Consider the following 12598-nt stretch of genomic DNA (forward strand, 5'->3'; position numbering starts at 1 on the left):
ACGATCCACCTGCATCAGCCTCCCAAAGTGCTGGGATTACAGGCGTGAGCCACCATGCCTGGCCAAAAGTCCCTAATTTATTTATTTTTTTGAAACAAGGTCTTGCTCTGTCACCCAGGCTGGAGTACATTCCAGCCCTGGAATCAGGGCTCACTGCAGCCTCAAACTCCTGGGCTCAAATGAGCCTCCCACCTCAGCCCCCTGAGTAGCTGGGACCACAGATTTGAGCCACCACGCCCAGCTATTTTTTTTTTTTTTTGAGATGGAGTTTTGCTCTTGTCGCCAAGGCTGGAGTATAGTGGCGCGGTCTTGGCACACTGCAACCTCTGCCTCCTGGGTTCAAGTGATTCTCCTGCCTCAGCCTCCTGAGTAGCTGCGATTACAGGCATGTGTCACCACGCCCAGCTAATTTTTGTAATTTTAGTGGAGACAGGGTTTCACTGTGTTGGCCAGGCTGGTCTCAAACTGCTGATCTCAGGTGATTCGCCCGCCTCAGCCTCCCAAAGTGCTGGGATTACAGACATGAGCCACCATACCCGGCTGCTAATTTTTTTAAACATGTGGTCTTGCTGTGTTGTCCAGACTGGTCTTGAACCTCTGGGCCCTCAGTCCTTCCACTTTGGCTTCCCAAAGTGCTAGGATTATAGGTGTGAGCCACTGTGCCTAATTTAAGAGATGCTAGTGTCCACGTGGGTGAGGGGATTGACTTTGAAAATAAGGATGTATGAGCTCGGTGGATTTGTGTAGTGACTGTGGGCAGGTCCTCCTGCATCTGCTTGTGGAGATGGGGCAGAAAACTGAATTTCCTTCCCGTATCCATAGTGACCAGATGGCGAAAGCAGATTGACAGCCATAGATAGCAATAACGATGATGGTGGGAATATTAATAGTTCCCGTATTGAGCGCTTACTCTGTGCCCGGCCCCGTGCTATGCATTTCATTTACATTACCTCCGTTGCAGTGTTTCCCCCTCGTTAGGCATTTTAGAGCTTCCTTTCTGATTTTTACCCCAGAGTGGTATAATACTACACCACCTATAGTATTAATTGACTGAAATTTCAGGTTTTTTTTTTTTTTTTGAGACGGAGTCTCGCTCTGTCGCCCAGGCTGGAGTGCAGTGGCCGGATCTCAGCTCACTGCAAGCTCCGCCTCCCGGGTTCACGCCATTCTCCTGCCTCAGCCTCCCGAGTAGCTGAGACTACGGGCGCCCGCCACCTCGCCCGGCTAGTTTTTTTTGTATTTTTAGTAGAGACGGGGTTTCACCATGTTAGCCAGGATGGTCTCGATACCCTGACCTCGTGATCTGCCCGTCTCGGCCTCCCAAAGTGCTGGGATTACAGGCTTGAGCCACCGCGCCCGGCCAGGTTTTTTTTTTTTGAGATGGAGTCTCCCTCTGTCACCCAGGCTGGAGTGCAGTGGTGCGATCTCAGCTCATTGCAACCTCTGCCTCCCGGGTTCAAGTGATTTTCCTGCCTCAGCCTCCTGAGTAGCTGGGATTACAGGTGCGCAGCACCACGCCCGGCTCATTTTTGTATTTTTGATAGAGATGGGGTTTCACCACGTTGGCCAGGCTGGTCTCGAACTCCTGACCTCAAGTGATCCACCCACCTCTCAAAGTGCTGGGATTACAGGCACAAGCCACTGCACCCAGCCTGAAATTTTACTTTAAATGAATGCCTTTTTTTTTGTTTTTTGTTTTTTTTAACATTGCCTTATCAAAGAAGGATATGGGATGGCTGTTGGGAACCGCAGAGTAGGGGGACTAAGGGCACTGACTCCATTCTCAGCTTGCGTGCTTTGCAGCTGTGTAACATTGTGCATCCCACTTCATTTTCCTGAGCCTTGGTTTTTCTCATCTGTAAAATGAGCGCAGTAAGAGTACCCCCCCCACCTAGGGCCTTACATTTATAAAGTGCTCAACTGTGTCTACAGTGGAAGAATACTCGGTAAATATTGTCTCTTTTGAGACAGGATCTCACTCTGTCGCCCAGGCTGGAGTGCAGTGGCGTGATCTTGGCTCACTGCAACGTCAGGCTCCCTGTCTCAGTTGATCTGCCTACTTCAGCCTCCACAGTAGCTGGGACTACATACATATACCACCATGCCTGGCTAATTTTTGTAGTTTTTTGTAGAGATGAGGTTTCAGCAGATTGCCCAGGCTGGTCTCGAACTCCTGACCTCAGGTGATCTGCCCACCTCAGCCTCCCAAAGTGCTAGGATTATAAGTGTGAGCCACCAAGCCTGGACTAATATTGGCTCTTAACTTGTTAGCTATATATATGTGTGTGTGTGTGTGTGTGTGTGTGTGTGTGTGTGTGTGTGTGTGTGTGTCTGTGTAAACACACACACATTCACTTATTTTTTAGAGATAAGGTTTCACTCTCTCATTCAGGCTGGAGTGCAGTGACACAATCGTAGTTCACTGCAGCCTGGAACTCCTGGGCTCAAGCAATCCTCCCGCTTCAGCCTCCTGAGTAGCGGGGACTACAGGTATACACCACCATGCCCAGCTTATTTTTTTATTTTTTCCATAGAGAGATGTTGCCCAGGCTGCAATGCAGTGGTGTAGTCAAAGCACAGTGCAGCCTTGCTAACTAGCTGTATATTTTTTAGATGCCTTATATGTAACCCTTCTAATTTAAAAATTCAATTTAAAATAAGAAATTTGTTACTGTGTCATCTAGAACCAGAGTTTGGCTACTCTGGAGGCTGAGGTGGGAGGATCACTTGAGCCCAGGAGTTCTGGGCTGTTGTGCACTATGCTGATGGAGTGTCCTGCACTAAGTTTTTCATGAATATTGTGACCTCCTGGAACTTGGAGGACCACCACGTTGCCTAAGGAAGTGTGAACTGACCCAGGTTGGAAACAGCAGGTCAAAACTCCTGTGCTGACCAGTTGACTCATGCCTGTGAATAGCCACTGCACTCCTCGCCTGGGCAACATAGCTAGACTCCATCTCTTAAAGGAAAAAGGGTCCCAGCGCTTTGGGAGGCTGCAGTGCGTGGATCACCTTAGGTCAGGAATTCGAGACCATCCTGGCCAAGATGGTGAAACCCCGTCTCTACTAAAAATACAAAAATTAGGCCAGGCGCGGTGGCTCACATCTGTAATCCCAGCACTTTGGGAGGCCAAGGTGAGCGGATCATGAGGTCAGGAATTCAAGACCAGCCTGGCCAACATGTGAAACCACGTCTCTACTAAAAATACAAAAAATTAGCTGGGCGTGGTGGCATGTGCCTGTAATCCCAGCTGCTTCGGAGGCTGAGGCAGAAGAATCGCTTGAACCAGTGAGTCAGAGGTTGTAGTGAGCCGAGATCATGCCACTGCACTCTAGCCTGACAACAGAGCGAGACTCTGTCTCAGGAAAACAAACACAACACAAAAATCAGCTGGGCATGGTGGCAGACACCTGTAATCCTAGCTACTTGGGAGGCTGAGGCAGGAGATTCGCTTGAACCCAGAAGGCAGAGGTTGCAGTGAGCTGAGATGGCGCCATTGCACTCCAGCCTGGGTGATAAGAGTGAAACTCTATCTCAAGAAAAAAAAAGAAAAAGAAGGGGGCTGGGTGCGGTGGCTCATGCCTATAATCGCAAAACTTGGGAAGGCTAGGTCAGGTGCAGTGGCTCACGCCTGTAATCCCAGCACTTTGGGAGGCCAAGGTGGGCGAATCACGAGGTCAGGAGATCAAGACCATCCTAACATGGTGAAACCCCGTCTCTACTAAAAATACAAAAAAATTCGCCAGGCGTGGTGGCGGACGCCTGTAGTTCCAGCTACTCGGGAGGCTGAGGCAGGAGAATGGTGTGAACCCGGGAGGCGGAGCTTGCAGTGAGTTGAGATTGCGCCACTGCACTCCAGCCTGGGCAACAGAACAAGACTCCCTCTAAAAAAAAAAAAAAAAAAAAAAAGACTTGGCCAAGGCAAGTGGATCACTTGAGGCCTGGAGTTTGAGACCAGCCTGGCCAACATGATGAAACCCCATCTTTACTAAAAATACAAAAATTAGCAGGGTGTGGTGGAACACGTCTGTAGTCCAGCTTACTTGTGAGGCAAAGGCATGAGAATCGCTTGAACATGGGAGGCGGAGGTTGCCGTGAGCTGAGGTCATACCACTGCGCTTCAGCATGGGTGACGGAATGAGACTCTGTCTAAAAAAAAAAGAAAAATTAAAAGCAAAAAGGGCCACCAGGCACAGTGGCTCATGTCTGTAATCCCAACACTTTGGGAGGTGGAGACGGAATGATCAGTTGAAGCCAGGTGTTCAAGACCAGCCTGGGCAAAACAGCGCAACTCCCATCTCTGCTGAAAATGGAAAAATTAGCCAGGTGCGGTGGTGTACACCTGTAGTTCCAGCTACTGGACAGCCAGAGGGGGAGAACTGCTTGAGCCCAGGAGTTCAAAGCTGCAGTAAGCCCTAGTATCACGACTACATTCCAGCCTAGGCCACAGAGCCAGACCCTGTCTCAAAAAAAAAAAATTGGGCGTGTGTGTGTCATCACTGTGAATATTACCAAGTTGCCTCCGTGGCAGTTTTTACCAGCTCCCCATAGCCATGGCTAACAGTACCTGTTCCCTCCCTACTGTGCCAGCATTGTGTTTTATTGCACTTTGTAATGGCCTCAAATCTTGGGTTTGTAACTACAGTTCCATACCTCCAAGTCCTCAGGGAGGCCACTGGGACCTCTCCCAGGAAAGCCAGCCTGGCGCCCCCATAGACACTGGGAGGTGTCAGATTCCAGCAGTTCTCCTCCCTCCCCAGGTCCCTCACCAGCTCCCTCAGGGCCTCCACTGCAGCGCAGCCGCCCATAGCTCTGAACAGTCCCTGGTTTCCAGCCCACCGGAACCCCGGCAGAGGCCCACCAAGGCTCTGGTGCCCTATGAGGACCTGTTTGGGCAGGCGCCATCTGGGGAACGGGACAAGGCCAGCTTCCTGCAGGCGGTGCAGAAATTTGGGGAGCACAGCGTGCGTAAGCGGGGCCATGTTGACTTCATCTACCTGGCCCTGCGCAAGATGCGGGAGTATGGTGTCGAGCGGGACCTGGCTGTGTACAACCAGCTGCTCGACATCTTCCCCAAAGAGGTCTTCCGGCCTCGCAACATCATCCAGCGCATCTTCGTCCACTACCCTCGGCAGCAGGAGTGTGGGATTGCCGTCCTGGAGCAGATGGAGAGCCACGGTGAGGCCAGGAGGCTAGCGCGGGGTGGGGAGTGGGCTACACTGATAGCTGGCAGCACCTCTCCTGGATCTCAGCCCCTCCTTCCTCCATGGCTCCGTCTCTGTCTCTCTGGCTCCCCTCCCTCTCCCAATCCCTCTTTTCATCACTCATCTCTCTTTCTTTCTTTCCTCTGAGTTTTCCTTTTTCCTTCCTTCCTTCCTTCCTGCCTTCCTTCCTTCCTTCCTTACTCCCCTCCCTCCCTCCCTCTCACCCTCCCTTCCTCCCTCTCTCCCTCCCTCCATCCCTTCCTTCCTTCCTCTCTTCTATCTTTCTTTTAGAAGTAGGGTCTCGCTGTGTTGCCCAGGCTGGTCTCAAACTCCTGGGCTCAAGTGATCCTCTCCCCTTGGCCTCTCAGTGTGCTGGGATTACAGGCATGAGCCTTTTACTTTCTAATTCTCTCTGATTCTTTTCTCCCTGTCTGTGATCAATTCCCTGACTTCAATGTTCTCTTCTCTCCCCTTCCCTCCGTCCCCCTCCGTCTCTGAGGTTCTGCCTGCATCTGCCCAGCACAGGTGTGATGCCCAACAAGGAGACGGAGTTCCTGCTGATTCAGATATTTGGACGCAAAAGCTACCCCATGCTCAAGTTGCTGCGCCTGAAGCTGTGGTTCCCTCGATTCATGAACATCAACCCCTTCCCAGTGCCCCGGGACCTGTCCCAGGACCCTGTGGAGCTGGCCACGTTTGGCCTGAGGCACATGGAGCCTGACCTTAGTGCAAGGGTCACCGTCTACCAGGTATCCGCCCTTGTCCACAGCCTCAGCTGCCACCCCAGGTCAGGCTCCCACCATTCCTCCTCCGGGCTCCCCTTCTCTCACTCTAGTGATTGTGGTGAATCAAGTTCTTTTTTGAGACAGGGTCTTGCTCTGTTGCCCAGGCTGGAGTGCAGTGGTACTAACTCGGCTCACTGCAGCCTCTGCCTCCCAGGCTCAAGCGATCTTTCCACCTCAGCGTCCTGAGTAGGTGGGACTCCAGTCACACACCACCACGCCTGGCTAATTGAAAAAACTGTATTTTTTACAGAGACAGGGTCTCACTATATTGCCCAGGCTGGTCTTGAACTCCTGGGCTCAAGCAATCCTCCTGCCTTGGCCTCCCAAAGTGCTGGGATTACAGGCATGAGGCACCGTGCCTGGCCGTGAATTAAGTTCTGATTCTCTGGCTGAGTCCTCTGGTAGGTTCCCATGGTCCTTACTGCTGGCACAGCTTGAGTAACCTCTGTTTCAGTCCTTTCAGGCTGCTCTAACAAAATCTGTTAGCTTGGGTCATTTATGAACAACAAAAATTTATTGCTGACAGTTCTAGAGGCTGGGAAGTTCAAGATCAAGGTGTCACCAGATCTAGGTCTGGTCAGGGTTTGCTCTCTGCTTCAAGGATGACACCTTCTTGCTGTGTCCTCACATAGTATAAGAGGCAAACAAGCCCCTCAGACCTCTATTTTTTTTTGAGACAAGGTCTGGCTCTGTTGCCCAGGCTGGAGCGCAGTGGCACTATCTTGGCTCACTGCAAATTCCACCTCCCGGGCTGAAGCCATCATTTCACCTCAGCCTCCTGAGTAGCTGGGACCATAGTCGTACACCACCACACCCAGCTAATTTTTGTATTTCTTGTAGAGATGGGGTTCCACCATGTTGCCCAGGCTGGTCTCAAACTCGTGAGCTCAAGCAATCCACCCGCCTTAGCCTCCCAAAGTGCTGGGATTGCAAGCATGAGCCACCATGCCTGACCCCCTCAGACATTTGTTTTCTTTTTTGAGATGGAGTCTCGCTCTGTTGCCAGGCTGGAGTGCTGTGGTGCCACCTTGGCTCACTGCAACTCTGACTCCCTGGTTCAAGTAATTCTCCTGCCTCAGTCACCCGAGTAGCTGGGACTACAAGCATGCACCACCACGCCCAGCTAATTTTTGTATTTTTAGTAGAGACAGGGTTTCACCATGTTGGCCAGGCTGGTCTCGATCTCCTGACCTCATGATCTGCCCACCTCAGCCTCCCAAAGTGCTGGGATTACATGCATGAGCCACCACGCCCGGCCCAGACCTCTTTTATAAGGGGACTAATCTCATTCATGAGAGCAGAGCCCTTATGATCTAATTGCCTCTCTTCTCAAAGGCCTGACCTCTTAATCCTATTGCATTGGAGATACATTGCAACATGAATTTCAGGGAGCCATAAACATTCAGACCATAGCACCCTCCCATCCTTCTCCCAACACTTGCTACATTCTAGACATCTTCCTTCTTTTCTGTGCCAATTCCCACCACAGGCCTTTGCGTTCTCTGTTCCTTCTGCCAGGAACACTGTTCCCCGTGGACTTCATGTTATTCCGGTCTCAGCTCCACTATTCCTAATCAGGATGCCCTTCCTGACCTCCCTGGCCAAGGCACCACCCCTTCACGGTGCTGGGCTTGGATCCTTATTCATCATGACTCAGTCTCCCTCCTGTCTCCCAAGGCTGAGCACAGGATTTGGTGCAAAGCTGACACTTGGTAGCGGCTTGTTGAATGACTGAGTAGAGTAACACCCCCATCTCAGTGTCCTGGGAGCCCCCACTCATGCCAGATCACACAAGGGATCCAAAGAGAGCCCCTCACAGCACTTGTCCTCTGGTCCTGGATGGATAACAGTTTCCTTAAGAGCCAGTGGTTCTGAGATGGAGAAGCCTGGGGTGCTGTGGGAGCTCTGAGTGGGCAGGTAGGGCTTCCTGGGGGAGGTAAGGAGAGCAGAGGACTCTGGGCAGAGGGAGCAGTATGTACCAGGGAATGGGGTGCAGTGAGTGGGGGCACCTGATTAAAGAGCTTGATCTCAAACCTCCTGGTTGGTGGGGAGAGCCATGCCAGGGGCGAGGGGCGGGGATTTAAGAAGAGGGATGGGCTGCGCGCAGTGGCTCACGCCTGTAATCCCAGCACTTTGGGAGGCCGAGGTGGGCGGATCATGAAGTCAGGAGAGCAAGACCATCCTGGCTAACAGAGTGAAACCCTGTCCCTACTAAAAATACAAAAAAATTGGCCAGGCATGGTAGCCTCCCAAGTCCCAGCTATTTGGGAGGCTACTTGGGAGGCTACTTGGGAGGCTGAGGCAGAAGAATGGCATGAACCTGGGAGGCGGAGTTTGCAGTCAGCCAAGATAGTGCCACTGCACTCCAGCCTGAGCGATAGAGCGAGACTCCGTCTCAAAAAAAAAAAAAAAAAAAGAGGGATGGGGTTGGAATCATGCTTCTGGAAGAATCTGCAATTGGAAACATGTCTCCTAGCGGCTATGTGGATGATATTGGGTGGGGAGAGGGGCTAGGGGACCAGGGTTGTGGGTCCAGGTGAGAGACGCCTTGAGACCAGCAGTAGAATGTGGGAGGAAGGGTTGTTTTTAGTTCATTTCTTCATTTTGCAAAGCAATGCACTAAAAAGCCAAACAGCATGTAAAAGCACACGGTGATGAGTCCTCTGCTTCTACCCAGGCCTCGCACCCTCCCCACCCCCGTCTCCTTCCCCAGAGGTGGCTATTTATTTCCATGTCTCCTTCCAGAGAGGTTCTGTACATTTGCAGATCTCTTTCTCTCTCTCTCTCTTTTTTTTTTTTTTTTGCATCTATATCCTTTGTATTTAAATATCCTTCACCCCCATCTCATGGAGTAAAATACAGCCAGGCACAGTGGCTCATGCCTGTAATCCCAGCACTTTGGGAGGCTGATGCAGATGGATTGCTTGAGCCCAGAAGTTTGAGACCAGCCTGGGCAACATGCCAAGACCTCATCTCTACCAAAAAAAATATGAAAATTAGCTGGGAGTGGTGGTGCACACCTGTAGCCCCAGCTACTCAGGAGGCTGAGGCAGGAGGATGGCTTAAACTCAGGAATTCAAGGCTGTGGTGAGCCGTGATCATACCACTGTACACCAGACTGGGTGATGGAGCAAGATCTTGTCTGTTTAAAAAAAGAAGTTTCTTGGCCAGGCACAGTGGCTCACGCCTGTAATCCCAGCACTTTGGGAGGCTGAGGCAGGCGGATCACCTGAGGTTGGGAGTTCTGACCAATATGGAGAGACCCCGTCTCTACTAAAAATACAAAAAGAATTATCCAGGCGTGGTGGCGCATGCCTGTAATCCCAGCTACTTGTGAGGCTGAGGCAGGAGAATCGCTTGAACCCAGGAGGTGGAGGTTGCAGTGAGCCAAGATCGTGCCATTGCACTCCAGTCTGGACAATAAGAATAAAACTCCATCTCAAAAAAAAAAAAAAAAGTTTCTTTAGTAGCAGGGGATTACATACATGTACCTTGCCTTTTGCAAATGTCACTTAAAACAACTAGAAGTCACTGATCCATCTCAATTTTTTTTTTTTTTTTGAGACAGAGCCTTGTTCTGTCACCCATGCTGGAGTGCAGTGGCACAGTCTTGGCTCACTACAACCACCACCTCCCAGGTTCAAGCAATTCTTGTTCCTCAGCCTCCCGTGTAGCAGGGACTACAGGCGTGTGCCACCACTCCCAGCTAATTTTTGTATTTTTAGTAGAGTTGGGGTTTCACCATGTTGGCCAGGCTGGTCTCGAACTCCTGCCCTCAAGTGATCCACCAGCCTCGGCCTCTCAAAGTGCTGGGATTACAGATGTGAGCCACCGTGCCCGTCCTGCCCATCTCAATTTTTTTAACTTGAAAGGATGAATGATATATGTTCTAACAGCTGTCCACTGTTTTGGTTCAAAAGCAGGTGTATTTTGTTAAAAATAAAAATTTGGCCGGGCGCGGTGGCTCAAGCCTGTAATCCCAGCACTTTGGGAGGCCGAGACGGGCGGATCACGAGGTCAGGAGATCGAGACCATCCTGGCTAACACGGTGAAACCCTGTCTCTACTAAAAAATACAAAAAACTAGCCGGGCGAGGTGGCGGGCGCCTGTAGTCCCAGCTACTGGGGAGGCTGAGGCAGGAGAATGGCGTGAACCCGGGAGGTGGAGCTTGCAGTGAGCTGAGATCTGGCCACTGCACTCCAGCCTGGGCAACAGAGCGAGACTCCGTCTCAAAAAAAAAAAAAAAAAAAAAAAAAAAAAAAATTTGTTGGGGTGCGGTGGCTCACGCCTGTAATCCCAGCACTTTGGGAGGCCGAGGCAGGCAGATCACCTGAGGTCAGGAGTTTAAGAACAGCCTGAGCAACATGGAGAAACCCCATCTCTACTAAAAATACAAAATTAGCTGGGTGTGGTGGCGCATGCCTGTAAATCCCAGCTACTCGGGAGACTGAGGCAGGAGAATCGCTTGAACCCAGGAGGTGGAGATTGTGGTGAGCTGAGATCACGCCATTGCACTCCAGCCTGGGCAACAAGAGCAAAACTCCGTCTCAAAAAAAAAAAAAAAAAAATCGTCTAGTGTTTTTGAATTATGTTCAGGTTATAGAATTTTAAAAGATGCAAAAAGGCATTCCTTCCCACCCTGTCCTCCACAGAGGTGAAAGCTGTCATTTGCTTCTAGTGTCTCCTTCCTGGGATATTCTGTATATGTGAAGTTATTTTTCTTCTTGTAATTCACAAGCACTGAGCACTTATTATTTGCCAGGGACTGTTCTACGCATTTTTGTTTGTTTGTTTGTTTGTTTTTTTTTTTTTTTTTTTTGTTGAGACGGAGTCTCGCTCTGTCGCCCAGGCTGGAGTGCAGTGGCCGGATCTCGGCTCACTGCAAGCTCCGCCTCCCGGGTTTACGCTATTCTCCTGCCTCAGCCTCCTGAGTAGCTGGGACTACAGGCGCCCGCCACCTCGCCCGGCTAGTTTTTTTTTTTTTTTGTATTTTTAGTAGAGACGGGGTTTCACCGTGTTAGCCAGGATGGTCTCGATCTCCTGACCTCGTGATCCGCCCGTCTCGGCCTCCCAAAGTGCTGGGATTACAGGCTTGAGCCACCGCGCCCGGCCTGTTCTACACATTTTACAACCACCAAAAGTTACGTTCATGCCCATAATCCTAGTGCTTTGGGAGGCCAAGGCAGGCGGATCACCTGAGGCCAGGAGTTTGAGACCAGCCAGGCCAACATAGCAAAACCCTCTCTCTACTAAAAATACAAAAAATTAACCGGGCGTTGTGGCAGGTGCCTGTAGTCCCAGGTACTCGGGAGGCTGAGGCAGGAGAATCGCTTGAACCCAGGAGGCGGAGGCTATAGTGAGTCAAGATCACACCACTGAACCCCAGCCTGAGCAACAAGAGAAAAACTCCATCTCAAAAATAAAAAAGTTAAAAAAATTAAATTAGCTGGGCATAGTGGTGTCCACCTTTAGACCCAGCTACTTGGGAAACTGAGGTGGGAAGATCACTTGAGCCCAGGAGTTCAGGCCTACAGTGAACTATGGTCGTGCCACCGTACTCCAGCATGGATGACAGAGAGGGAGACCACATCTCTATAAAAGAAAAAAAAAATCGGAATTAAGTGCTATTATCATCCCTATTGTGCATCTGAAGAAACTGAGGCACGCAGGCACAGTGACTTGGCCGAGGTCACACAGCTTGTGACAGAGTCAGGATTTTTTTTTTTTTTTTTTTGAGACGGAGTCTCGCTCTGTCACCCAAGCTGGAGTGCACTGGCCAGATCTCAGCTCACTGCAAGCTCCGCCTCCCGGGTTCACGCCATTCTCCTGCCTCAGCCTCCCGAGCAGCTGGAACTACAGGCGCCCGCCACCTCGCCCGGCTAGTTTTTTGTATTTTTTAGTAGAGACGGGGTTTCACCGTGTTAGCCAGGATGGTCTCGATCTCCTGACCTTGTGATCCGCCCGCCTCGGCCTCCCAAAGTGCTGGGATTATAGGCTTGAGCCACCGCGCCCGGCCCAGAGTCAGGATTTTGACACGTGGGCTGGCTCCAGGGTGGTTCCCTCAGGGTGAGCATCCTAAAGGTTGGTGGCTATTGCCAAATGGGACAAAGGGACAAGGGGACAGGTTGGAGGACCCTGTACCAGATCCAGGAAAGGTGTCCTAAATTCGCTGATACGCCCCTTTCTGTTTCTCTGTGTCCAGTTCCTGTGTAGGGGATTGGGGGTTACAAGATTACATCCCTGCTTTCCCTCGCAGGTTCCTTCACCCAAAGACTCAACAGGTGCAGCAGATCCCCCCCAGCCCCACATCGTAGGTAAGTCCGCAAGCATAGGGGAGGCCAGGTCTCTAACCTGACCCAGGCCCTGCTGGACCTAAGCTGGGCTCCCTGAGCCTTTGGGCAGAGTCCCTCACAGGGCACAGGGCATGTATATCTCCACACCAGGAATCCAGAGTCCCGATCAGCAGGCTGCCCTGGCCCGCCACAACCCTGCCCGGCCCATCTTTGTCGAGGGCCCCTTCTCCCTGTGGCTCCGAAACAAGTGTGTGTATTACCACATCCTCAGAGCTGACTTGCTGCCCCCGGAGGAGAGGGTGAGGGCTTAAAGCAA

The 12598-nt window shown here is 51.2% G+C and overlaps 1 protein-coding gene across 4 annotated transcripts in view; it reads left to right on the forward strand.

Annotated features, from left to right (window-relative positions):
• Positions 1 to 12598, forward strand: part of ECSIT (ECSIT signaling integrator) — a 28094-nt gene that overhangs the window by 13428 nt on the left and 2068 nt on the right. For 2 of the 4 annotated variants that reach the window (XM_010361691.2, XM_010361692.2), the window contains 4 exons: positions 4761 to 5178; positions 5730 to 5953; positions 12246 to 12303; positions 12433 to 12581. In XM_010361691.2, the coding sequence (XP_010359993.2) occupies positions 4761 to 5178; positions 5730 to 5953; positions 12246 to 12303; positions 12433 to 12581 (849 nt within the window). The remainder of the gene's footprint in view (positions 1 to 4760; positions 5179 to 5729; positions 5954 to 12245; positions 12304 to 12432; positions 12582 to 12598) is intronic. The other 2 variants (XM_010361693.2, XM_030936366.1) reach the window with 1 other exon arrangement.

The sequence above is a fragment of the Rhinopithecus roxellana genome, chromosome 8 (genome assembly GCF_007565055.1).
Source record: "Rhinopithecus roxellana isolate Shanxi Qingling chromosome 8, ASM756505v1, whole genome shotgun sequence".
Classification (NCBI taxonomy): Eukaryota; Metazoa; Chordata; class Mammalia; order Primates; family Cercopithecidae; genus Rhinopithecus; species Rhinopithecus roxellana.